This window comes from Aedes albopictus, chromosome 3 (genome assembly GCF_035046485.1).
Source record: "Aedes albopictus strain Foshan chromosome 3, AalbF5, whole genome shotgun sequence".
In the NCBI taxonomy this organism is placed as follows: domain Eukaryota; kingdom Metazoa; phylum Arthropoda; class Insecta; order Diptera; family Culicidae; genus Aedes; species Aedes albopictus.
The window spans coordinates 269,470,123-269,497,050 of NC_085138.1; the positions used below are offsets into that span (position 1 = coordinate 269,470,123).

At 42.0% G+C, this 26,928-nt stretch overlaps 1 protein-coding gene across 1 annotated transcript; it reads right to left on the reverse strand.

Moving 5' to 3' along the window:
- Nucleotides 1-18,212: 18,212 nt before the first annotated feature.
- LOC134290737 (uncharacterized) lies at nucleotides 18,213-18,692 on the reverse strand. Its single transcript, XM_062857930.1, has one exon. It carries the CDS (start codon nucleotides 18,690-18,692, stop codon nucleotides 18,213-18,215), a length of 480 nt encoding a protein of 159 aa, XP_062713914.1.
- Nucleotides 18,693-26,928: the final 8,236 nt, after the last annotated feature.

The following is a 26,928-nucleotide window of genomic DNA, read 5'->3' on the forward strand; positions in this document are numbered from 1 at the left end:
AGTTTTTTTTTATAATAATCTAAACGTAGGCTTCGTACGGAACACCGATCTTCTTGGGGACGGACCAGCAAAATTGTGCTGATCTCACCTGTGCCGCCCAGAAATCCAGTGCGTTTCAAAAAATTGCCAGCACAGTAAAAATTCCTTAACTATTCAACATCCCAATCTTACTTACCTTACCGGTCAGGCTAAGGCCGGGGTGGCCTCTGCTGTACATAGTAGCCGCCTCCATTCCACTCGGTCCATGGCTGTTTGCCTCCAGTTCCGCACTCTGCGTAGGGTCCGCAGATCGTCCTCCACTTGGTCGACCCACCTAGCTCGCTGCGCTCCACGTCTTCTTGTACCGGTCGGATGACTCTCGAGAACCATTTTAGTCGGGTTGCTATCCGACATCCTGATGACGTGACCCGCCCACCGTAGCCTCCCGATTTTCGCGGTATGGACGATGGTTGGTTCTCTCAGCAGCTGATGCAGCTCGTGGTTCATTCGCCTTCTCCAAGTCCCGTCTTCCATCTACACTCCGCCGTAGATGGTACGCAACACCTTCCGTTCGAAGACTCCAAGGGCGCGTTGGTCCTCTGCACGTAGGGTCCATGTTTCGTGCCCATAGAGGACGACCGGTCTAATCAACGTTTTGTAGATGGTTAACTTCGTGTTACGGCGAACTTTATTCGATCGTAGAGTTCTGCGGAGTCCAAAGTAGGCACGATTTCCTGCCACAATGCACCTCTGAATTTCTCTGCTGGTGTCGTTGTCGTCGGTCACCAGTGAGCCCAAGTACACGAATTCTTCAACCGCCTCGATTTCATCACCGTCGATATGAATTCGGGGTGGCGGGCGCGGTGATTCCTCCCTGGAGCCCTTTGCCATCATGTACTTCGTCTTCGAAACATTAATGACTAATCCGATTCGCCTGGCTTCACTCTTTAGTCGGATGTGCGTTTCCGCCATCGTCTCAAATTTACGAGCAATAATATCAATATCATCGGCGAAACCAAGCAGCTGAACGGACTTCGTGAAAATCGTCCCACTCGTGTTTATTCCCGCTCTTCTTATTACACCCTCCAAAGCAATGTTGAACAGCAAGCACGAAAGACCATCACCTTGCCGTAACCCTCTGCGAGATTCGAAGGGACTCGAGAGTGTCCCTGATACTCGAACTACGCACATCACTCGATCCATCGTCGCCTTGATCAACCGTATCAGTTTATCCGGGAATCCGTATTCGTGCATAATCTGCCATAGCTGTTCTTTGAAATCGTTTGAAATCGATGAACAAGTGATGTGTGGGCACGTTGTATTCGCGGAATTTCTGCAACACCTGGCGGATGGCGAACATCTGGTCCGTTGTAGCGCGTTTACCCATAAATCCAGCCTGATATTGCCCCACGAACTCTCTTGCAATCTGTGATAGACGGCGGCATAAAATTTGAGAGAGTATCTTGTAGGCAGCGCTCAGTAGTGTGATCGCGCGGTAGTTCCCGCAATCCAACTTGTCGCCCTTTTTGTAGATGGGACACACGATACCTTCCATCCATTCCTCCGGTAATACTTCCTCCTCCCAAATCTTGGTAATGACCCAGTGTAGTGCTCTCACCAGTGCTTCTCCACCGTATTTTAGAAGCTCGCTTGGTAGTTGATCTGCTCCAGCGGCTTTGTTGTTTTTCAACCGGCTAACCTCCTCCTCAATCTCTTGAAGGTCCGGGGCCGGAAGTCTTTCGTCCTGTGCACACGCCACCTTCGGTACTTGCAACGTCGCCATTGAGGTGCTCATCGTAATGCTGCCGCCACCTCTCGACCACCTCACGCTCGCTCGTGAGAATATTCCCGTGATTATCTCGGCACATGTCGGCTTGTGGCACAAAGCCTCTGCGCGAGCGGTTCAGCTTCTCGTAGAACTTTCGTGTGTCCTTAGCGCGGTACAGCTCTTCCATCGCTTCGCGATCTCGTTCTTCCTGCTGGCGCTTCTTCATCCGGAAGACTGAGTTCTGCCTGTTCCGCGCCTGTTTGTAACGTGCCTCATTCGCTCTCGTACGGTGTTGCAGCATTCTCGCCCATGCTGCATTCTTCTCGTTTTTCAACTGTTCACATTCGCCGTCGTACCAGTCGTTTCTGTGATTCGGAGTCGCGAAGCCTAGTGCTGTAACCTAGGTACTACCTATGGCGGATCGGATGTCCCTCCAGCCATCTTCAAGTGTAGCTGCGCCAAGCTGCTCTTCCGTTGGTAGGGCCACTGCTAACTGCTGCGCGTAGTCTTGAGCCACTTCTACGTTACGAAGTTGCTCGATGTTGAGCCGCGGCGTTCGACTTCGACGCGTGGTGATAACTGTCGAAAGTTTTGAGCGCATGCATACAGCGACTAAGTAGTGATCCGAATCTATATTCGCACTGCGGTATGTGCGGACGTTGGTTATATCTGAGAAGAATTTACCGTCGATTAGAACGTGGTCGATTTGGTTTTCTGTTTGATGGTCGGGTGATCTCCAGGTGGCTTTGTGGATATCTTTGCGGGGGAAGAAGGTGCTTCGGACTACCATACCACGGGAGGCTGCAAAGTTTACGCATCGTTGGCCGATATCATTCGATACGGCGTGCAGGCTGTTTCGCCCGATTACCGGTCTGTACATTTCCTCCCTTCCTACCTGCGCGTTCATGTCGCAGACAACGATCTTCACGTCACGCGGCGAGCAACCATCGTATGTTTGCTCTAACTGTGCGTAGAACGCTTTTTTCTCGTCATCGGGTCTCCCTTCGTGTGGGCAGTGGACGTTGATGATACTGTAGTTGAAGAAACGGCCCTTAACTCTCAACATGCACATCCTTGCGTTGATCGGCTGCCACCCGATCACACGTTGTCGCATCTTGCCCAACACTATAAATCCTGTTCCCAGTTCATTGGTGGTGCCACAGCTTTGGTAGAAGGTAGCCGCTCGATGCCCGCTTTTCCACACTTTCTGTCCAGTCCAACAAAGTTCCTGCAACGCCACGATGTCGAAGTTGCGGGGATGTAGTTCGTCGTAGATTATCCTGTCACATCCTGCGAAACCTAGTGGCTTGCAATTCCATGTTCCAAGTTTCCAATCGTCCTTATTTCGTCGCGTGGGTCTTTGCCGATTGTATCGAGTCGTATTTTCTCCTATGTTATTCGCAATGGGGATTTTTACGGGTGGCTTATTGGGCCTACGCCAACACTCCTGTCTCGCCGGAGGGCCATCGTGCCAGTTCTGTTTAACGTCCCAACCAACACTGGGACGACCACGCTGATGGGGCTACCACCTTGGATCTAGCTGGGCGTGGTGCAGCGTTTCTTACTCAGCCGCTGGATGCCAGAACAGACGCTGTTTGAGCCGCACCTCCTTGGTGAACAGACACTCGGATCGTACCTCCTCAATCTAGCTGAAGTCAGAAGGACAACAGTGCCCAGGCTGCACTACCAGCTAAGCACACAACTCTTAGCTGGCGGTCTTTGTCATCGCTTGACCCGTGGAAGCATGAGGTAGGAACTTGTGAGAACCAGAGCTATATTGGACGTTCTCCTTATCGACTCACCGTTTTGCAGCCCAACAACAACAACATGCATCCCAATCTACATGTCAGAAATGCCTTTCCTCTGAAATCGCAATGCTGTCAGTGTTGGTTTCAGATCCAGAACAAACCCACCGGGAAACCCAAATAAAAAAAATAGTGTACAGAAATCTATCGCGAGAAATCCGCGGAGTTCAAAGAGTTTTTTAAAGCGCGGTTCGGTCGAAAACATTAAGCGGTACGCTGCCCTTGAAAGCAAGTTCAAGAACTTGATCAAGGCGAAGAAAAGCGGCTACTGGCGTCGGTTCGTCGAGGGTTTGTCGCGCGAGACTTCGATGAGAACTCTTTGGAACGTCAGAAGAAGAATGCGTAACGCGTCGTCGGTTAACGAGGATCGAGAAAGCTCTGCTCGGGGGATTCTCAAGTTCGCAAAAAAAGTTTGTTGAACTTGTTCAATCAGTTCCTGGATAACAACGTCGTTCCGGATGATTGGAGGCAAGTGAAAGTAATAGCTGTTCAAAAACCCGGGAAACCCGCGTCGGATCATAATTCGTACCGTCCAATCGCGATGTTATCTTGCCTACGGAAGTTGTTGGAGAAGATGATTCTCTTTCGATGGGGGGTTCGACAAATGGATTGAATCGAATGGCATGTTGTCTGATACACAATTTGGTTTCCGCAGAGGCAAAGGAACGAACAACTGTCTTGCGTTGCTTGCTTCAGAAATTCAGCTTGCCTTTGCTCAAAAGCAGCAAATGGGCTCAGTGTTTTTGGATATTGAGAAAGCTTTTGATTCAGTTTGTGCCGATGTTCTTTCTGACAAACTACACGGAAGTGGCCTTTCACTATTTTTTTTGTATAATTTGGTGTTTGAGAAGTAGATGAGTTTTGCTCATGACGACTTGACAGTTTCACGAATTAGCTACATAGGTCTCCCCCAGGTTTCATGTCTAAGCCCCCTTCATTTATGTTAGAGACATAGATGATTGTCTCATGGAAAATTGCACGTTAAGACAGCTTGCGGATGACTGTGTTGTTTATATAACGGTATCAATAGCAGTCGATCTGCAAGGACCACTACAGGATACTTTGGACAATTTGTCTACTTGGGCTCTCAAGCTGGGTATCGAATTCTCTCCGGAGAAAACTGAGATGGTTGTCTTTTCTAGAAAACACAAACCGGCAAAGTTTCCGCTCCATCTGATGGGTAAGACAATCTCTCATAGCATTTCTTCTCAATATCTCGGCGTCTGGTTCGACTCCAAATTCACCTGGGGGAAGTACATTGTGTATCTGATACAGAAGTGCCAAAAGCGAATCAACTTTATGCGAACTATTACCGGAACATGGTGGGGAGCACACCCGGAAGATCTGATCAGGCTGTACCAAACAACCATTCTGTCGGTTTTAGAATACGGCAGCTTCTGTTTTCAATCCGCGGCGAAAACACACTTGCTGAAGCTTCAACGGGTTCAGTACCGTTGCCTTCGGATCGCGTTAGATCGCATGAACTCAACTCACGCTATGAGTTTAGAGGTACTCGCTGGTGTACAGCCTCTGACACACCGCTTTGCGGAGTTATCGTTCCGGTTCCTCATCCGATGCGAGGTTGTGAATCCATTGTCATAGAAAATTTCGAAAAGCTGCTCGAACAGAATTCTCAAACTCACTTTATGAGTGTGTACTACTGGTATATGACGCTGGAGGTAAGCCCATCTCCGGTTAACACCAATCGTGACAACTTCTCGGACTTCGACAGCTGCTCAGTGGATTTTGATCTCTCTATGAAGGATGAGATCACCGGTATTCCGGAATCTTTTCGTTCCGTGGGTATTCCACAGATTTTTGCAAGTAAGTTCGGACATGTTAGCGGGGACAGACAGTTTTTACAGACGGTTCGAAAACCGATGATTCGACCGGTTTCGGTGTCTACAACAAATTTCACAGCGCCACCTACATGCTTCAAAAGCCATGTTCGGTATACATTGCTGAGCTAGTGGCTATATACTACACCTTAGAGTACATTCGCACTCTCCCACCTGAGCACTACTTCATTTTTACCGACAGTCTAAGTTCTCTGGAGGCTGTTCGGTCAATGAATCGGATGAAGCACTCAGCGTACTTCCTGAATGGAATACGCCAAGTATTGAGTGCTTTGACCAAACGCTCATACACCACCACCATAGCTTGGGTCCCTTCACATTGCTCCCCAAGCAACACGACTTGTTGCTAATCCATTAACAGCAACCTTAGTGCAATTTATTCACTGTTCGTATTACGGACGACAGAACACAATTGCTTCTTCTTTGAAACCCAAAAAGCGCAGATTTTGAATTCTTATGCAACATAAACGAGGAGGAATGATAAAAAAGATGGGAAAAGATTTTGTCCAGACTCGAACCATGGACACTAGGAGTATTATCTACTCACCTTACATACTACACCAAAAGCTCTGTGAGAGAATCGATGCTCAACTCACCATAAAAGGTACTGAAGTTACTTGTTACTTTATTGCACCTTCTTTGTCACAAGTTAGAGAACTGTCACAATGAAAAGACGCTTAAGTTTTCTGTAACGCATATGGAACCTAATCTGAACAAACAAACCAGAGTTAGATGTTTCATGCATGTTTCATAACACATTTAACGTAAGCTGACTGTATTATCACTTGCGAGCAATATGTAAGCTCCGCCTCCACAGATCGATGTCAAACACGTGGTCATTTGTGATTTTTATGAAACAAAGCCGCAACTTTATGGATTTCGGAGTTTAAATGCAACTCAACTGACAAGATGGAAGTTTCGTGTGCTTTAGACCAAAGCATAGAGAGCCACAATCTGCATGATGTTGCAGGTGCTGCTTGGGTCGATTCCGGGCAATGAGAAAGCGGACTCGCTGGCTAAGGTGGGCGCTAGCGAAGGTGCTATTTACGAGCGTCAAATCGCCTTCGACGAATTTTTTGCATTGGCCCGTCAGGAGACCTTGATCAGCTGGCAACACAAATGGAGAGATGGAGAGATGGGTAGATGGTTGCACTCCATCATTCCACAGGTGTCGAAGAAGCCATGGTTCAAAGGGTTGGATTTAAGCCGCGATTTCATTCGTGTAATGTGTCGGTTGATGTCCAACCACTATTTGTTGAACGCACATACCTTCCGTATTGGGCTCTCAGAAAGCAATCTCTGTGTCTGGTCTGTGGCGTGGCTTACCAGGGTATCGAACATCGTGAGGTCAGATCTGAGCTGCATGAAATTCTCCAGGTCCGAGGAAAACAACAGAAACCCGTTAGAGAAGTGTTGGCAGACCTTGATTTGGAATACAGGGTGCGGCAGGAAAAAATGCGAAAAGTTCAAGGCACTATTACACGCTAAATATGGGATATATATGACTATGTTTTCATGACAGTGTATCAGTCAATGTCTATATTCTAGCACTGAAAAATAAAAATGAACACATTTGATGTTTAATATGCGATAATGTAGGCCTAATTATCAAAGATATCAATAAACTGCGCGCCCAATGGTCATTAAACAAAATGACTATAACAGTAATAAAATTAGCTCAAATTCGATGAACAAGCAGACCACGCTGATCCAGAGCCATGTAGTATCACATAGCAGATGAAATAAGTACATATATTTGATGATATTGTAGAGAAAATCAAAAATTTTGTTTTATCAGATGCGAAATTTAGCGACCTGTGTGATTTTATGCGGTTTGAAAATTCTGGTTGTCTTCATCTTCAGGCGTCGCCCTGTAAAGGTGAGTGACCAAAATGGGATTTTTTTTAATTAACTTTACAGAAAACTAGCCTATTATAGATCATGGAACGTTGAAACATAGATTGGTTAATGTCAAATGGACGAACATGAGGTTTGAAGTTGAAAAACACTTTCGTATTTTTTCCTGCCGCATACTGTACATGAATCTCATATATCAGTTTTTGAAACGTGTTGATGTCAGAGTTTGATGTACGTTCCTTGTTCACGTTGTCCGCCGTTTGGTTTTGCTGTTCGCCCCTGTCTGTCGCCCCCCCCCCCTACCGTTTGTCTTCTTGTTGTCGTTGTCTTCCGATAAAGCCCTTTTTTGTTCCATTTCAGATAAGGACATTTTGTCCCATCAATGTTTTTAGTATAAGTTAGCAAATAATTTAGTTTAATATCAGTTGATACATACTTAAGTAAATTATTTCTATCCTATTCTTTCGAAATCATGAAGATTGATACGTCGCTCGGCATGTTTTGGTTGCAAATCAGAAATGTCCCCTATGACACCCTCGTGGAACCTGTGCTATATGTTCCGGGGTGGCCATATTAGTTGATACATACTTCAGTTTATCGTTTCTGACTCAGTCATTCGAAATCATGAAGATTGATATGTCGTACGGCATGTTTAGGTTGAAAACCAGAAGTGTCCCCAATGAGGCCCCGCGGAACCTGTCACGGGGATCCGGATGGGCCAACTTATTCAAAGCGGGTTATAGCAGTTGTGTTTCACTGTTCACGACAAAACTTTCGCTGAAAATCGATGGTTTAAACTCAACAACACATGAAATAATCACTTGTAGCCATTTTGACAACCTCCTGACCCCAGCATAATCCGGAATATCGCCGGAATTGTTCCGGATATTGCATGGCCACCTGAGTATTATAAACAAGCATCAATTTATGATTGAGGGCGACTTGAAAATTGACGAAATGCCAGCATTTTGATAATGAGTTGTCGGGGGTTGGGTACGTGTAGGTTGAATAAACCTCTTGATAAACCTCGAAACAGGCTCCCCAGGGCCCATTCCGAAGGCCACCATAGCCACACGAAGCGGGTTTGAAGGCCTATTTGTGTCCTACCGGACAGCAACCATCTCCCTGGAAAACATTGCCGAAGACACCAACATTCTATCTAGCAAAGCATCTGATCTACAACTAGATGCCTTTAGCCGTAACGGGACACCATTTAAATTTTGCAAAACATTGTTTTCACGCGAGCGTAACGCTGCGCTCTCTAAACTCAATCAAGAATATTTCCAAAACTTTACATTTCTCAGTAAAGCTCACTTCGGCAATCTTTTTCACATCAATCCAAAGAAGAAATGTCTAGAAGACTCTATTATTCAAAACCTCATAACAGAGCTGATATACGCATTTCAGTTTGAAAATTTTAAAAAGATGATTTCTGCGATGGTGTCCCGTTACGAAATGTAACATGTTATACAAAGTAAATTGGAACCAAAACCCCATGAAACAAGTATTGCATCAGGAAGTATATCCAATAAGCTTGTTATAAAACCTGTTAAACCATATGGTCATGAACATTATATTCGATTGCAGACGTCGTTTGTTCACGAAAGTTAGTTCCTCGCGGTGTCCCGTTACGCTAGAATGTGTCAAATGTAAAAAATATTGTAAAAAACAACAAATGATTTCGGCTCAGTTATGCCCATGAGGCGCCCGAGTCTTCCAAATAAACGAATAAGTAAAAAAAACTCAACTAAAAATCACTTCGATTTGCACTACTGTATAAAGCAGTACGATTCAAAGTGAAAATCTATTGATTTTGTAATGACTGTTTTGGGCATGAAAGCAAATATAAATGTTAGGTGGTAGAAAGTACTTCGCTTCGATATATAGCTCTCTAACAGATGTGAAGTAGTGTAGTGAGAAAACAGATGATCGTGAATCTCAGGGTCCTGGTATCGAATGTGGGTACGGTGAAAACTTTTTTTTAAATCTAGTTTTGAAATCAAAACATTGTCAACAACGAATTGAAGTGAAATTCCATTAAAATTGAAGATGCTTTAAATGTTCTTTTTCGAATGATATTTATTTAATAACAAACTGTTTGGACAGTAGTGCGAATTCGATTGCCAATCAGTTTATATCAGAGTGCAGATTTTTTACAGTGAGTTTGTCTTCACTGTTTCGCACATATTGTGGCACATTTTGTAAAAAATAATAATTGAGGCTGAGGCACAGAAATACAAGTATAAGTAATAACTCGATAATAATAAAAAAAATATGATCACATAACATACTACAGTACGGACCCGATTTTGTCAGCCCCAGTTTGCGTCCAACTTTTTGCTCCTATTATCTAACGGTCAAGTATTGACCAATTCATTTAGGATCATCATCAAACTACTGCTTCAAGGCAGAACATACAGGTATAAAAAGTATGAATATCTGTTTATTTTTTTGAGGGCAGCAAAACATGTATACCGGAAAGGGGCTGACAAATCGGGTCACTTATGTATAAAAAGAGGGCAGTTGAATCCCCCCAATGGCCTAATGTATTAAACTAATGCAGATAAACAGCACAGCTGTGCTAATTCGTTCCGAAAGGGATATACGACTTCGTCTTGGCTGGGTAGTACAGGTTCAGCGAGCTTGTTTGGTCATATTAACCCCAGCATCCTACCATGGATTTATTGTTCGAATCACTGTTGTTTCAAAGAAGTATTTTTTTGTCCGGAAGAAGGTATTCCACAGCAGACATGCGCATTGTAGCTAACTGATATGAGGGGTATTTCATTTGTTTCCATTTCTCCATTCTCCATTTCAACAGGGCCGTTAGTTTGCACGTAAATATGTACATCCAATGAACTGAAAGAAATCTTCCTTGAACCTACAGTAGAAATTTGTTGCACGTGGTATCACCGAATTTAAGCCCACAAAGAGTTCTCGGCTAAAGCATACATTTAGCTAATAATCTTCCAATAAACAAGTGTAATTTCACATAACATAAAAATTACGCTAGGCGTAAAATGGGCGGCACCGTATATTTGACTGAATTATCCCAATCTTATAACAAATCACACTATTCCCCAAAAACCATACATTTTACGAAAAAGATTACAAAAGCAATGTTAGATGGATGAAGTGCATTCATTGAAAGGTGGATTCTATCATTTTTGCATGTAGTTTTAATTAGAAACTGTAACCACTACTTGGTGGATCTTGTTTTGTGCTGGTCGCTGTATTCAGTAATTTGGAAGTAAATAAATATGAAGGCGGTCGAGAAACATCTGTGTAGGTAATTTCATGCAGTCAAAGACGCGATTCGTATTAAAAACTCTTCATCCTCATGAAATGAGACAAGAACTATACGTAAATCACCATCCAATGTAACAAGTTGATATTTTATCAGGAATTTAGTACTTTGTTAATTGTTTACAAATACTCAACTAACAATAATTGACTATAGAGCAGCCGACTATGAATGCGGAGAAAAGTGAATGTAAATTAACGTACGACGAACATCAACGCTTTTACTCGAATATTTTGCGTACTTGGAGCAAAATTAGCATTTTTCTTTTGTATTTTGACGGTTCTTTGCCTTTAAACAGACATGTCCAAAGGCTTCTAATAGTAAACTGGATTTGTTTCGGTACTTCTCTTTGAGAAAAACCTTGCAGCAAAAATAAATCTGTATCTAGTTAAATATAATCCATGTGTGTGCAGTTTATTTCTCCTTCTTTGCACCTCCACAAGTGCTAGGTATACCGATATGGCATATGGTCACTAATCATAACAAAAAAATGTGCAAGAGAAGGTGGGGTAAAATGCACTCTTTATGGAATGTTTCGAATTTAACTTAAAACACATACTGACAAAGCACATATTTACAATCCCGCTTTTGGGTCATCCCCTAATGAAATCCGTTGCTATCCGTCGTTAACCACGTCCAACCTTTGCTCGGCAAAATAAGAGCAAACGGATTGATTCAACGGCAACAGTACAGGCTACGAATTATGGACAATTATTATAGGAAAGTCAGATTTTGGAACGTGAATGAACCCGCACGTGATAAGCTCGCTCTAATCACCGCCTGCTGATCCGACTTCTGGTTGTTCGCAACAACCACCTAAGTTTTGTGGTGAGACAATTCCAGTTTTCTAGATCTCATCTACTTCTCCATAACTGCGATCGAGTGGGCAGCATGTCAGCTCCTTCGATCGATTCACACAGTATACCTTCAGCGTAATATCGTTAGTGAAGCCAACGATGGTCATGCCCACTAGGAGATTTAATTTCAACACTTCGTCGTACATGACAATCCATGATATAACCGGACCCAGAATGGAACTATGTGGAACTCCTGAGGTTATGTGAAAGTGCTTCCGACTCACCTGTGTATCGTATACCAGTACTCGATTTTGCAAGCAGCTTCCGCAAAACTTGTACAGATACTCAGATATACTCAGACATAGGAGCGCTCTGGCAAGATCTGTCCAACTGGCGTTATTGACGGCATTCCTTACATCGAGAGTTGCTACACATTCTATGACCCAGGTATTAAGGTGAAGGTCCCTTGCGTCCACTTTCCAAATTCTACATTTTGCCTCATATTTTTATGAGCACAAATCGAGAGATCCGGCAAATGAAACGGGTTGAACATGTTACTCAATGTTCTTGGCGGGTGAACAAGAACCAAGTAATATTATCACTCAGTCTCGTTGGCTTGCAAAATACTAATCAGATTTGTGCTCTTGAAGTTTTGAACGAATTGTAAGTCGGCCATTGTGGCAGCCAGCTTTGGTTTCTAACAACCTTGTCCTGAAAGTCACCTACTATTTCCACCGGTTTTCGCTTTGTCAGCTCTGTTGTCACAGTCCAGTATTTTCGTGAACTGCTTGATGGTCCTCTGAGGATGCACATCAAAGTTTCAAAAGAAGACCCTTTTGATTTTGGTGACCATTTTGGCAGCGTTTATTTAGCTGCGTTTTCTGCAGCTGAGGCTTTTTTGAAGACCGAGTACTTTGGGCCTCCCGTCGGGTGAATAGATCAAACCTGAGGTCTTCGCCGCCACATCGCCTACGACTTGTGCCCCGGTTCGAAACACATGGAAGAAGCTTGTGGCAGATAATAAAGGCTCAACAGGCACAATGACCACCAGCCAATCTTGAACTCCACCACCTTAACGGATGCGTTAGCAATCGCCACAGCTAGCCTAATCAAGACCACCTGTGTCACTGGCACAGGCCTTTCCTCAACTTGACGGCAGCGGTGGTCACCTGCACCTTGCACTGTTACCGCAGTGCCGTGATAAGCTCACCCGCATCCAAGACCTCATTCAAGATCCACTTCAACAATGAAAACTCTCACTTCTACTCCTACTTCAAGGACCAAGCATGGAAGGCCTGGACCTTGGCTCGGCGTCCTTTCTAAGCTTGAAGATCATTTTTCCAGTACGAGTATGTCTGCAACTGCGTGACATTTTTTTCGTATCCGCTTGTTTTTTTTTGTCTTCGCGATAATGCTGATGGTTTGGCCGGTGCTACGCCATCCGGAACCGCGTGTGAAAGAGTGTTTGTGCTGTGTGAATTGTAACAGTGATTCGTGGCTTTGGGAAGAGTTATTTTCAAAACCAATTCCACGTTGCTTAAGATTTTGTCTGACAAATCATGATACGTCATCCGGAGGCGTTTTTATTGTCTTGTGTGTGATTAACCTTCATCCAGCCAACGTAAATTTTTCACCTTCGGAAAAGCACAAAAATGGTCATAACTTTTTTGTTTTTCGATGGATTTTGATGAAATTTTCACAACTTCCCGAAAAACTCTTCTAGTTTATTATGCCAGGGACATGGATGCCTGGTCCACATGGTTCCGGAGTTATTCCGGATTGTCTTGGGGTACCAAAATTGGCCACATACCTTGCGCAACGTATATCTCAAGATCCCGATGAGGTAGAAGTATAGTGTCTTCGGCAAATTTGTTCAGTAGGTTAAGAACTAACTAGCAACGGCGACTTTGGTTCGCGATTCGGCCGCTAGGCGGCGCCAGTGTAAAAATGTTCAAACCCTCATATCTCAGAAACCTGATAAGATGGAATGATGCTGTCTTCGGCAACATTCTTCAGCAAGCTCAGAACTATCTGATAGTAAAGTCTTTGGTTTGGGAATTATCTGCTAGGTGGCGCACTGTGTCTGAAAAATTCAAACACGTCTATCTTGATACCCTAATGAGGTACAAGCATGCCGTTTTCAGCAAAGTTGTTCAGCAGGCTAAGAACTATCTGGCAATGGCGTCTTTGGTTCGAAAATCGTCCGCTAGGTGGCGCCAGGGTAAAAAATCTTCAAACTTCTATATCTCAGAATCCGGATAAGATAGAATGATGCCATCTTCAACAAAGTTCTTCAGCGAGCTCAAAACTGTCTGAAACTTGAGTCTTTGGTTCGTGATTTATTCGCTCGGTTATTCGCTACACCGTCTTTGATCCCCTGCAGACAAATTTTGTCACCCACAATATTGCTCCGCTTTTTCTTCCGGTAATGTCTCCGGGAATTTCTACAGGAACTCTCCCGGGAGTTTTTCCAGCATTTTCGCCGAGAATTTCTCTAGGAATTCCTCTGGAAATGTCTCCGGGAATTCCCCCGGATTTTTTTTCCAGAATTTCTTCTAGGACCCACATCCGGAACTCCTGTGGAGATTCCTTCGGCAGTTTGCCCAGGAATTCTTCTGGAAATTTCTCCAGGAGTTCTCCAAAAATTCCTCGGAATTTTCTCATAGAATTTTCCCAGGAATACTTCCATGAGTTCCTCCGTGAATTACTCCATGAATTGCTCCGGGATTTTCCTCAGGAATTCGTTCAAGAATTTATCCTGGTTTAATTTCTCCGAGAATTTTTATAGGAGTTCCTCAAGGAATATCTCCGGGAATTTCCTCGGGAATTTCTTCAGGAAATCCACCAGAAATTGCTTCGGAAGTTTCTTCAAGAAGTTGTACGGGAAATCTTCCATAAATTCTTCCAGGTATTCCTCCGGGAATTCCCCCAGAAATTCTTCCGGGAATTTCTTCGGAAATTCCTCCGGGAATTTCTTTAGAAAAACTTCTGTTTTTTCTCAAAAAAAAAAATCCACTGGGAATTTCTCCAGGAAGTCTTCCATGACTCTTTTTTTTTTTCAGAAAACCCTCTGAGAATTTCTCCAGGAATTCCTCTGGGAATTTCTCTAAGAATTCCTCCTTTGTTTTCTCCAGGAATTCGGCCGGGAATTCCTACGGGAATGTCTCTGGAAATTCTTCCAAACTTTTTTCTGGAATTTTACTAGGAATTTCTTTACGATTCCCTCCAGGAATTTCTCCGGAAATTCTTCTAAGATTCCTATCAGCAATTCCTCCGATGATTCCTTCAGTAATTTCTCCAGGACTTTTACAGGGATTATTTCCAGGATTTTTTCGGGTATTTCTCCAGGAATTCTTCCGGGGATTCCTCCAGGAATTCCCTCAGGGGATTCCTCCAGAGATTCTTCCAGGAATTTCCTTTGGGGAAGGAGGATTCCCTGTAGAATTTTCCAGAGGCATTGCTGGAATTCCTAGAGGATTTCCTGAGCAAATCCCGAAGATTTCCTTTAAAAATTCCCGGAGATATTCCAGAAGAGTTCCCGGAGGAATTCCTGAAAGAATTTTCGTGGGATTTTTTGGAAGATTTCCAAAAGAAATTCCCAAAACAACTCCTGGAGGATTTCCTGGAGAAATTCCCGGAGGTATTCGTAAAGGAATTCCTAGAGGAATTCCGGGAAAATTTTCGAGGGTTTTGCGAAAAAAACAGATCACGAAAGACTTCCTGAAGAGATTCCTGGAGAAATTACCAGAGGATTTTCTTGAAAAAAAAAACTGACAGCTTTCCTTATAAAATTCCCGGATATAGTCCTGGAGAAACTCCTGGAAAAATTCCAGGAGAAATTCCTAGAGAAATTTTTGGAGGAATTCCTATAGAACATCCCGGAAGTATTCCTGAAGAAATTCCCGGAGGAGTTCATGGAGGAATTCCCGGAGGCACTCATGGACGAATTCCTGGGGAAATTGTCAGTGAAACTCGCGGAGAAAATCTTGGAAAAAAAGTCAGGAGGAATTTCTGGAAAAATTCCCAGAAGAACTTCCGTAGAAATTGCCGAAGGAATTCCCGAAGGAGTTCCTGATGGGAGTCCTAAATGAAATCCTGGGGAAATTTCCGGAGAAATCCCCAGAGGAATTCCCGGAGGAGCTTCTGGAGGATGTCCTAGAAGAATTCCAGGAAAAATTCCTGAATGAAGTTCTTGAGGAATTCCCGGTGGAATTCATGGTTAAATTCCCGGTGGAATACCCGGAGTACTTGACTTGGTTAAAAGTTATGTAACTAACAGGTTTACGTTGAATAATAAATTACAAAAATTCCCGGAAGAGTTCCTGTAGAAATTCCCGGAGACATACCCGAAAAAAAAAACGAAGTAAAAGAAGCAATATTGAAGGGCGAAAAAAATTGTGTTAAAGTATTGCCTCTTGTACCACCGTACTCGACCGTCTACTATCCTGCCAAATAGCTTTTAGCTTGCTGAACAACTATGCTGAAAATGGAATATTTCTTGTTCATTAGGGTTTTCATACAAATATTTTCCTAATACTAGACGGAATCTATCGAATAATATTAGAACCATCGATACCAGATACGTCTGACTTCCTTTTAACTTTCGGAAAAATTTTCTGGACGTTTTCCGATTTTTAAGATAAAATTGTTTGAATGTTTTGATTGCTAGTGTCACCTAGCGTCGCCATTGCCGGATAGATCTCAACCTGCCGAACAATTTTACAGAAAACGCCATGCTTTTAGCTTATTACAGTAACGAGATATACGTGTTTAAATATTATACACAAGTTGCCACCTAGCGAACAAATCACGAATCAAAGACTCAAGTTTCAGACAGTTTTTAGCTTGCTGAAGAACTTTGTTGAAGACGGCATCATTCTATCTTATCAGGATTCTGAGATATAGAAGTTTGAAGATTTTTTACCCTGGTGGCACCTAGCGGACGATTCTCGAACCAAAGACGCCATTGCCAGATAGTTCTTAGCCTGCTGAACAACTTTGCTGAAAACGGCATGCTTGTACCTCATTAGAGTATCGAGATAAACGTGTTTGAATTTTTCAGACACAGTGCGCCACCTAGCGGATAAATCCCAAACCAAAGACTTTACTATCAGATAGTTCTGAGCTTGCTGAAGAATTTTGCCGAAGACAGCATCATTCTATCTTATCAGGTTTCTGAGATATGAGGGTTTGAACATTTTTTACACTGGCGCCGCCTAGCAGCCGAATCGCGAACCAAAGTCGCCGTTGCTAGTTAGTTCTTAACCTACTGAACAAATTCGCCGAAGACACTATACTTCTACCTCATCGGGATCTTGAGATATACGTTGTGCAAAGTATGTGGCCAATTTTGGTACCCCAAGACAATCCGGAATAACTCCGGAACCATGTGGATCAGGCACCCATGTCCCCGGCATAAGAAACTAGAAGAGTTTTTCGGGAAGTTGTGAAAATTTCATCAAAATCCATTGAAAAACAAAAAAAATATGACCATTTTTGTGCTTTTCCGAAGGTGAAAAATGTACGTTAGCTGGATGAAGGTTAACTAGTAGCTAAAATAATGCATACGGTACCGGAATTCCTATCGGGAGTGTCGAAAATTTCTATTCCGCGTTTTGTCAATCGATTATTTTTCGAGTTTGAAGTGTATTGTTTTGAAAGCTAATATGACGTGTCTTCTAATGATGACTGACTGCGTGCACAGTAGATGTATGAGAAATTAGATCGCTCATGGCGCTGTAGCCAATAAATTAATATATTTTATTTCATGTATTCATCCATTATTTTTAAATACACATGTTGTTGTGGATGTTTTGTTTTGGTTATAAAAATTGGTTTGACACTTGTAGGACCGGTACTGACGCTGTAAGGGCGTGGCAAACTAGATGTTGGTCACACGAACGCTCGCGACATTGACATTCTGTGGCTAGTTATTCTACTGCGTGCACCTTGGTGGTGAGGCGAGAAGTCACCTGATTGCGGCAAGAGGAGGAGTAAGCCTGATTGCGGAGTAAAGACGTTCCCATGGTGATGGCAGCGCTACCTTGTATAGTTTTCGGTGAGATTGTTCTGATCATTGATTGTACAACAAATTGAACTAAATACGTGCCAAATTCGAAGACTATTTTTGAATCAGGAAGTGTGCTTGTAGTATCATTATTCATTTGATGCACGGTATGTGGGCAAAGGAAGCGCAGCGGACGAGCCGACCACAGACACCGAAGTGGACACGAGAACCGGAACGTGGAACAATCGGACGAAGAAAATGAATAAAAACGAGAGCTACTCTTTAGCCCGTTTAATAACAAGAAAAAGTCGCGTTACAATGATTAGCTTAGCCATCAACTAGTCCAATCTGTCCCAGCAGTTGCCGGAACTTGGTCCCTCCAAGATTGATTAGCGCGTCCGCTGTCATCTCTTCCGATGGGCGGTACTCCACTCGAGATTCACTTCTCCTCATTCACATTGATCCCTAATGAAGTGCCGCTTGGTATCAATGTGCATTGAACGTTTAGATGTTCGCTCTGCCTGCACGAAACTGAGGCAGCTTTGATTGTCGTCGAATACAGTCGTCGGACCGGCAAGCTTCTCTCCCAGATCGGTCATAAATCGCCGCAGCCAAATCAGCTCTTGGCAACTTGCCAATGGCAAGCATCGCTGAGGGCGACATATTCAGCCTCCATTGAGGAAAGACTGACGCAGTACTGGTTGCGACTCGCCCAGACAATGAAGCCGCTTCCGAAGAGAAATACGAAGCCTGTTGTTGATTCCTGGTCGCCGGCCCAGTCCGCGTCGGAGTGAGCTTCCAGCCATCTTCGGGACCGAACACTAGCCGCATCTCCTTTGTTACACTTGAATATACGCCAAGCTGCCTTCCAGTCCTTGCCCGTTGATGCACTCACTCTGTGGCCCAGTACATATTGAGACACTGACTGCTATATCCGGACGCTCTGTAACGGCCACATAGAGGAGCGCACCCAGTAAACTCCTGTACAGTGTTGTGTCGTCGAAAGGTTGACCAAGAACATCCGCTTTCATATAGCCGGCCTCCATCGGCGTCTTCAGCGTTTTACAATCGTCGAGTCCAAAACGCTTGACGAGCGCCTCGATATAGCTGGTTAGCTGCATACGGTAGACTCCTTTTTCACAACGAATGTTGAAACCCAGGAAGTACTTCACCGCTCCGAGATTTGTCACGTCCAACACTTTCGCCAGAGCTTCGTACACCTCCGCTATAATCGCCGGGCTGCGGCATCCCACCAGGGTTGATTTTTTATCGTCGACATACACCAATAACAGCACTTGGTCCTGACCAGTCTTGTGCATTATCACCATCATAACACAAAAAAAGCCGCAACATCAACATTGCCCTTCTTCCTCCATCAACGCTACAGCCGACCGTCTCTATGTTGCTATCGAACACATTCGAGACGAACGCATTGATACGGTGGCTGCCGCCGCCACGCTCTTTCTCTGCAAATCTCTTGAGTAGCCGAACGCTTCTTAACCGTCGTTCCGACGCAGAGCTACACGGTAAAAATTCTGCACGCTAGATGTAAGGGAAAAATCCCTCAACTATTCAATGTCGTAATCAACATGATCAGAAGTGCTTTTCCTTTGAGATCGCAATGCTGTCAGTGTTGATTCGAGGACCAAAACAAACCCACCAGAGAAATCAACAGAAAATCCCTTCGATTTGCACTACTGTAAAAAGCAATACGATCCAAAGTGAAAAGTTGTTGATTTGGTAATGACTGCTTTGGGCATGAAAGTAAATATAGATGACAGGCGGTAGAAAGTGCTTCGCTTCGATTCGCACCTCTCTAACAGATGTGAAGCAGTGTAGAGGTAAAATAGTTGATCGTGACTCTAAAGGTCCTGGTATCGTATCTGGGTGCGGCTGTACACATTTTTTTTTAATTTTAGTTTTGAAATCAAAACATTGTCAACAACGAATTGATGTGAAGTTACATTAAAATTGAAGAGGCATTGGATGTTCTTTGTCAAATGATATGTAATTGATAACAAACTGATTGAACAGTAGTGCGAATTCAAGTGCCAATCAGTTTATATCACAGTGTAGATTTTTTACCGTGTATGTCACTCACTGCTGGGTGACTCTCGTCTGGAAATGCCAGGATGAGGGTCAATTTGTTAAGTAGTATTGCATGGCGCAGCAAACACAAACATAGCACGCTCTATGAACAGAATGCAAAGCGTAGAACAAAAACTCGCTTCGGTGTTTCATCGTGTGGTTCGAAAACAAGAGACGATCGCTGCTGTTGGATGTGGTTGACTCTGCATTGAACGAGGGTTGGCTTGAGTGGCTTTTGCGTGAATCGATTATGTTTTGATGGGCTGCGTTTGTCGTATGAAGTGATGGTTAGAGCGAGTGTCATTCGACATTGACCATCCTGAAACTGTACAACCCTGGTCCGACTGGCATTGCCGGAAACCCATCATCACTAGAACCGCATGAAGCGCCCGGTTCAAGCAACACGCAGATTGCTTGAGGCCATAAATACTCTTTTGAAGTTTGCAAACACACTCCTCCTTTCCCGCGGCGACGTATCTTGGGGGCTTGGCGCATATAGATATCCTTGTTGAAACATGTAAATTTACGTCTTTCAAGACACCCCAAAATAAAACATATTTTTTCTTAGCGTCTAACAATCGCTTGACCCGATGTGACAGATAGAACATAGAAAAGTAAAATAATGCCATGCATGGATTCGAACACCGGATCTGCTGATCGTAAGCCACATCTCTAACCTCTCGGCTATTTTACTGAGTTATAAGGTGACTGATGAACATGATACTTATTCTACGTTTCCGGTGAAATGAATTTGTTGACATATAACGCAATTAATCGGCACTTACATGATGCGTGTAAAACTGAGTCCAATTTGTGATTCAGTCTTGAAAACGTTTTGGTTCTTTGGTGATTCCGTTTCGTGCAATTTTCAGAATTTCAAAGTGTGTATCAATCGAAGGTGTGCCCGAGCAGAAGAAAATATCAACAGCATAATAAAATATGTTATTTTGGCTTAATAACTGCATAATCGAATCTGTAATTTTTATGCTATTAGTATAACATATTATCAGAACAAAAAAATGCTCCTGGAAGACTTATTCAATAACATGTTTTGTTAGATCAATTATAGCTTAATAACAGGAAATTTGTGTTCTTGTTTTTGTTGTGTTCATCACATAATTGTACATTCTCTATAGTAGAATAACAACTAACCTGTTCTATAATAAAATATATTATTAAAATGTTATCTTGTGGATGTATCCCAGTAACTTGAACAAAACAAAATAAGATTGCCCAACATAACATGTTATAAAAAATATATAGTTTGATAAGTTTTTTTTTATTCTTAATCACTTAACCTAATTCACAGCTCTATTGACCACTGGGACACTACGTGAGCAATTTCAATTGACAGCTGCATTTACATTTGGTACAGCGCCTAGATTCTATTCTACTTTATCGAACTGGTTGCCTTTCTGCTGCTTTCACTTTTTCTACTTTATACCTAGTAGAATGATGAGCACAAGGATGATGATGGATGGCCGTTGTTCCTTTCCAGTCCGATTGGGGGTCCATTATGAGTAGCAGTTCGCCGATGTCCAGTCATCCGGGTTCGTTTGAGCCATGGGGCTCAGAAGAGGGTCAGTGTCAGTTGCTCTCGGGAGATAAGCAACTGACGAAAAATTGCAAGTGCCGGGGCAGGGAATCAAACCCATGACCATCCGCATATGAAGCGAACGTGTGACCAACTACGCCACGGGCCCCGACAATTTTGATAAGTTAACAATAACAAATTATGATATGAAAACATCCGATTCGCCTGGCTTCACTCTTTAGTCGGATGTACGTTTCCTCCATCGTCATGGGCTGCAAAACGGTGAGTCGATAAGGAGAGCGTCCAATATAGCTCTGGTCCTCACAAGTTCCTACCTCATGCTTCCACGGGTCAAGCGATGACAAAGGCCGCCAGCTACGACCAAGCCCACTCATGGGCTCAATCAAGCGTTTTACCGTTAAGTAGAGCCCCGAACAAAGAAGCGAACCGCACCGGTCGCTGCTAAGTAGGACTCGAAAGCGAAAAGTTTACGTACGGTTCGTAGCAGGGTTTAGAACATAGAGACACGCAAGGTACGGTCTCTATCCGTAGGCTCGTGAGCTCTCGCGCGTTTAGCTCTCGGGGTAGCGTGAAGAGGAGACGAAAGAACATGAGTATGGATTTGTTGCCAGGTATATAGTTACTAGAGAATGATTTTCTTGTTTTGTATAGGTAGAAATTTATTTTAGTTTGCATCAAATATTTAAAATTTGTATTTTCACTTGCTTTGAAATTTTCAACCAAACAATATCATAGATCGTTACACGAATAACACAACAAATTGTCCGACATACAAGTGTGATAGAGTGACAATACAAATGCAGAAAAATAATAGGTTTAAATTGATAAGCTTTGCTTAAGTATGTTATGAATAAAGTTTTCTCTTCTTCGCCAATTTTAGGATCATGCATAACGAAAATGTATTGATTTTCTCATAAAAATAGTTACGATTGTTCATAATCACACCTTTAGTTTTTGATTCGGCCGATCGTTTCGAAACTAATATTTATAGTGATTCAGTGAGTTTTGCTATTTTAACACGTACATGTTTGAGCCGGGGTTGCTACGCAGCAAGTAAATTTTGGTTTCGCACATTTAGAAAAATGTCCAAATAAATAACTCGCGAAGTTCGTTCCGACAAGTTCCAAAATTATCGTCATCCGTCGCAGATTCCGGTGAGAAGATGTGCGTATTTTCTAACCCGGAAAGATACCATTTGACGGTAATAAGTGACCACAAGGTTTTCTTTCTTCACTGTCCGGGCTGAGATCCCCCGCTTTGAAAGAGCTGTGCCTCGCCTTTCGTTTTGTCGTGAATATTTCGAAAAAGGCAAAGGAGTTTTGGTTTGATTGCTGTTTTTGAAAATGGTAGTCGTCAGTGGGTGGTTTATTAAATATAAATTTAAAAATATAAATTAAATAAACGAGACATTAGGAAGAAAGTGTGCGAAATGGGTAACTTCACCCTTGTAGAAACAATAAGGCAAATCAGAAAAAAAAATCTGCGAAGACCCCATGCGAATAACACCAATCATACAGAATAGGAGGTTCGACATTAGATCTACAAAAACAACCCGACAATTGGGGAGATCTTTTCAATATTACACATTTATTCACAGTTCTTTTATCCACATTTTCATATATTTAAAACATATTCATAAACATGTTATCTGGATCGTTTGGTACAATATGTCCACGCATCCTTCCTCCCCTGTAAATTCGAGAAGTACCTTGCCGAGAGAAAATATTCTGTACTCTAAGTATTTCGAAGTATCATCTTTGCGCGTAAATACAACGCAGTACACCTGGCCGCTTTGATGCATGTGTCATATCTATTATATGCTGCAAGCATCAATATTGACAAGAAAAGTAAAACGATTGCTTTCCAGAGTGATTCCAGGGTGATTCCGTACTGGCTGCGTATGTATAAGAGTAGATAAGAGTAGTTACGATTTTTCAAAGATGCTTTGACTTTACCTTACTCAATTCAGATATCATAGAAACACTTCAGTATTTTTTTTTTGTAAAGACAAACATTATTCATACCGATAATTAACTTAAAAAAATGTAGTTGAGCTGCCAAGTTTCATCAATTAAAATAGGCGGTGTGCTGGACTGCCATATTGTAGGTTCCTCGTTATAGAAAAAGCAAGGTGTTGGATGTTAAAATTCATCAATTATTGTATGAAGTGCCAAAAAGGAGAGTGGGCTCATTATGTACTTTGACAAATATGCAGTCTAGGGTAGTGAAGGTATTTTGGACCGGGCAGGTATTTTGGCCCACCTTGGGAGTTTTATGATATTTATCACATAATCTCTACTAAATCTTGGTAAATTTTTATTGAAACACGAAAAGTATTCAACTGTGTGATGACCTTTATTTTGGATGTCAGTTCAATATGCTGTTTAGTATCAAAAATAGAGAAAATGTTTTCACTTCCAATGAAACGCACGGAAAAGCACCAAAAACAAAAGAGGTGACAAATTTGTAGTCGGCTTCGAAGAGGTATTAAATTTTACAAATAAATATTTATTTCATGTGAATGTAGTTAGGGCCATGTAAGAACTCAAAATAAACTGTTCTTAACCTCGGCGGAGCGATAATATTCAATAAAATGGTGGTTCGAGGTATGGCCAAAATATGTTCAACATAATCAGATGTGGACATATTTTGGACCACCTGCCAGATCCATCTCTCCAGTTCGTTCTAAAGGGAGAAAACATTCATGCCAATCTAATGTAGTCCGAAAACAGATGAATAGAATAAGTTGGGACCTCCCGTGATCTAAGTTGTTATACGTTTATTTTACAATGAGATTGTTGTGGGTTCAATTTGTTCTAACAAATTTTCGCCAAGTTGTTTCATTTCGATTCGATTTGTGCTCTAACAACTTTTCGACAAGTTGAAGTTTTCAGGTGTTCAGTCGTCCAGTTTAGAAAAGTTGTCCTTTTCGGCAATTAGTTGATGACTGAGACACTGTGTTATCTATTGTATGTTTGACAAATTATGTATCATTCAAATTACTTTATTTTTGATGGCCTTTCCACTCATTACAATATGTGTGGAACGCCTTTATATTTAGCAAAATCACTAGACTTTCACACTTCCTATGAAGCGTTACGTAATTTATACATGGTGACTTACGTCATGAGATAGTTAATAAATATACGTTTTGCGTAACTTTTTTTATGAAACATCATACTACATACGTAAAAACTGGCAATAGCAACAACATTTCATCTTTTTTACCGTTACGTAATTTTTAAACGTTCCCTGCCTCAAAAAATGAATAGAAAAGATGTAATCGTCACGTAGTTTTAACTATGTTTAAATTTTTGCTGAGGTGGCTTTCATTTCATCAATAAATTGAAGTTTAATTTGGTGGGCCAAAATATGTGCACTTGGTGGTCCAAAATAAAGTCAGGTGGTCCAAAATAGAAGCCCGATATCCTTCAGGAGTTTTGATATTTCTTGTATTTACTACAACAATTTTGAGTTCTGTTTGGCCTTTTTCGACAGAAAACATGTTGCTCAACGTAATGCCTACTGAAATTATCCATGTTCAGAAGTGGGGACCTTCTTTTTTCGCTGAATTGTTCATCCACTTCCTAAAGCGGTCCAAAATACCTCCCTTACCCTACTTCAAGCGCATAGAATCTGCTTCCAACAAAATATTCATATACCAGTATATAAAAGATCGCAATATATATTAAGATTTCCGATTGATGCTTTGTAACTAAAAGGTTGTGACTGAGTATAGAATTATCTGATGTTAAAATGCACGTTTATGAAAAAAAGGGTGCGCAAACTTATCGCAGACTGTTAGAAGATAGGTTCTACTATGACCAGGATTCAAGAATCTTGACCTACGCGAAGTTGTAAAGGAGACAACTACGTTATAAATGTGTTGGAAATGCAAGGGATGTAATTATTCAATAAACCTAATTATTAAAAAGATGCTCAAAATCTCAAATTCAGATAAATTTCTTGCGAGAAAGGCAACATGGATATCGAAGAGATGGATATTATTTTAGATAAAATTCAACCTACAAGTCATACAGTAAGCAACAAACACATAATTTAAAAAAAAAAAAGATTGCTTGAATTCCGAGATTAAATACAATCATACATTATTGAGAAAATGATATCTTTAAACGCACCAAAACTGGTACAAATCTCCAAGTGAATTATTTATTTGAGTTCAATTTTTACTAACTGTTTTCAGTCTTATCGAAAACCCCTTCTTTCAAAATATGAGCACAGATTATTATACTGAATAAGATTTGCAATAATAACACCATAGAAATACACAAAATATTGCGATGATTTACAGAAGTGCAAAAAACCGATGGTACGGATAGAATAGAGACCACCGGTGCGCAAAGGCGACCGATCATTATTTTACTCACATGGAAACGAACGACCGGTGCGAAAATGCGTGGATAACGAAATTAAAAATCGATAACGACGTGCTGTTGCGTGTGTAGTATGAAGCCCACGAGTGGGCTTGGTCTAAGAGTTGTGTGCTTAGCTGGTAGTGCAGCCTGGGCATTGTTGTCCTTCTGATTTCAGCTAGATTGAGGAGGTACGATCCGAGCGTCTGTTCACCAAGGAGGTGCGGCTCAAACAGCGTCTGTTCTGGCATCCAGCGGCTGAGTAAGAAACGCTGCACCACGCCCAGCTAGATCCAAGGTGGCAGCCCCATCAGCGTGGTCGTCCCAGTGTTGGTTGGGACGTTAAACAGAACTGGCACGATGGCCCTCCGGCGAGACAGGAGTGTTGGCGTAGGCCCAATAAGCCACCCGTAAAAATCCCCATTGCGAATAACATAGGAGAAAATACGACTCGATGAAGCTACATATGTTAGCTGCAAATTTAGCGAGGCAGATCAGTCTCAGTTAGAACTTCAAATAGTCAGCGTGTACATTTATTACTATGTTACCTAAAAGTGAACTGTCGTGCATTGTGGTCATTATGACAGGCACGCTGAGCATACACTACATCAGCAGATCAAGAGCTAATACACGAAGAAGGTTAATTCCCTTAAGAAAACATAAAAGGAAAAAACACGGTAAAATGCACAGAAATTTTAAGCAAACAACAACAGCTGGAAATACAAGATAATTTGCTGCAATTGAAAATGGATAAACTAGTTTGGAGCATATTTTGAAAAATCTCTCCGGAAAATGATTTCCTAAGTGGAAAGTGGAAATAAGTAAGCTGTAAAAAATGAACGATTTCGGTTGATATTTAGGGGTGGCACAAAGGCCTTAAGTAAAATTTATGCTAGAGTAAGCATTGAATAAATATTTCAAATTATTTTTTCTTACCATGTCTTTTCAAGACTAAATAGTTGATTCTAGTACCCAATCGGGCCAAATTTTACCTTGAAATTGCGATATCACTTCTGATTTCCGAGGTATTTAAAAAAATGTCATATTTTAGTTTTCTTTGGGTAGAATACTAAAATATGACATTTTCATTTTCAAACATCTCGGAAACCAGTGGAGACATCGCAATTACGAGGTTAAATTTGGTCCAACTGGGTTCTAGAATCACCGATCTAGTCTAGATAAGCTATATTTTATAAATTTATTTGAAATGTTTTTTTTTTTCAATGCTTGCTCTAGAATAGATTCCACTTAAACTCTTTGTGCCACCTTTGAATATCAACCGATATTGTTCATTTTAGCACAGCTCATTTATTTTACCAGTAGATTACTTTGTACTTGGAAAATCATATCCTGGAAATATTTTGCATAATTAGCTCCACCCTAATGAACATGAAGAAATGGACGAAGAATTAGAAAAAAAAATTGAGGAGGATGAAAATGAAGCGAGATACTCATAATACAAAAATACAGCTCATTATTGCAAAACTAGTACTTCATCCGCTATACTCCATGCCCTATTGAAAATAAAATCAATTGATT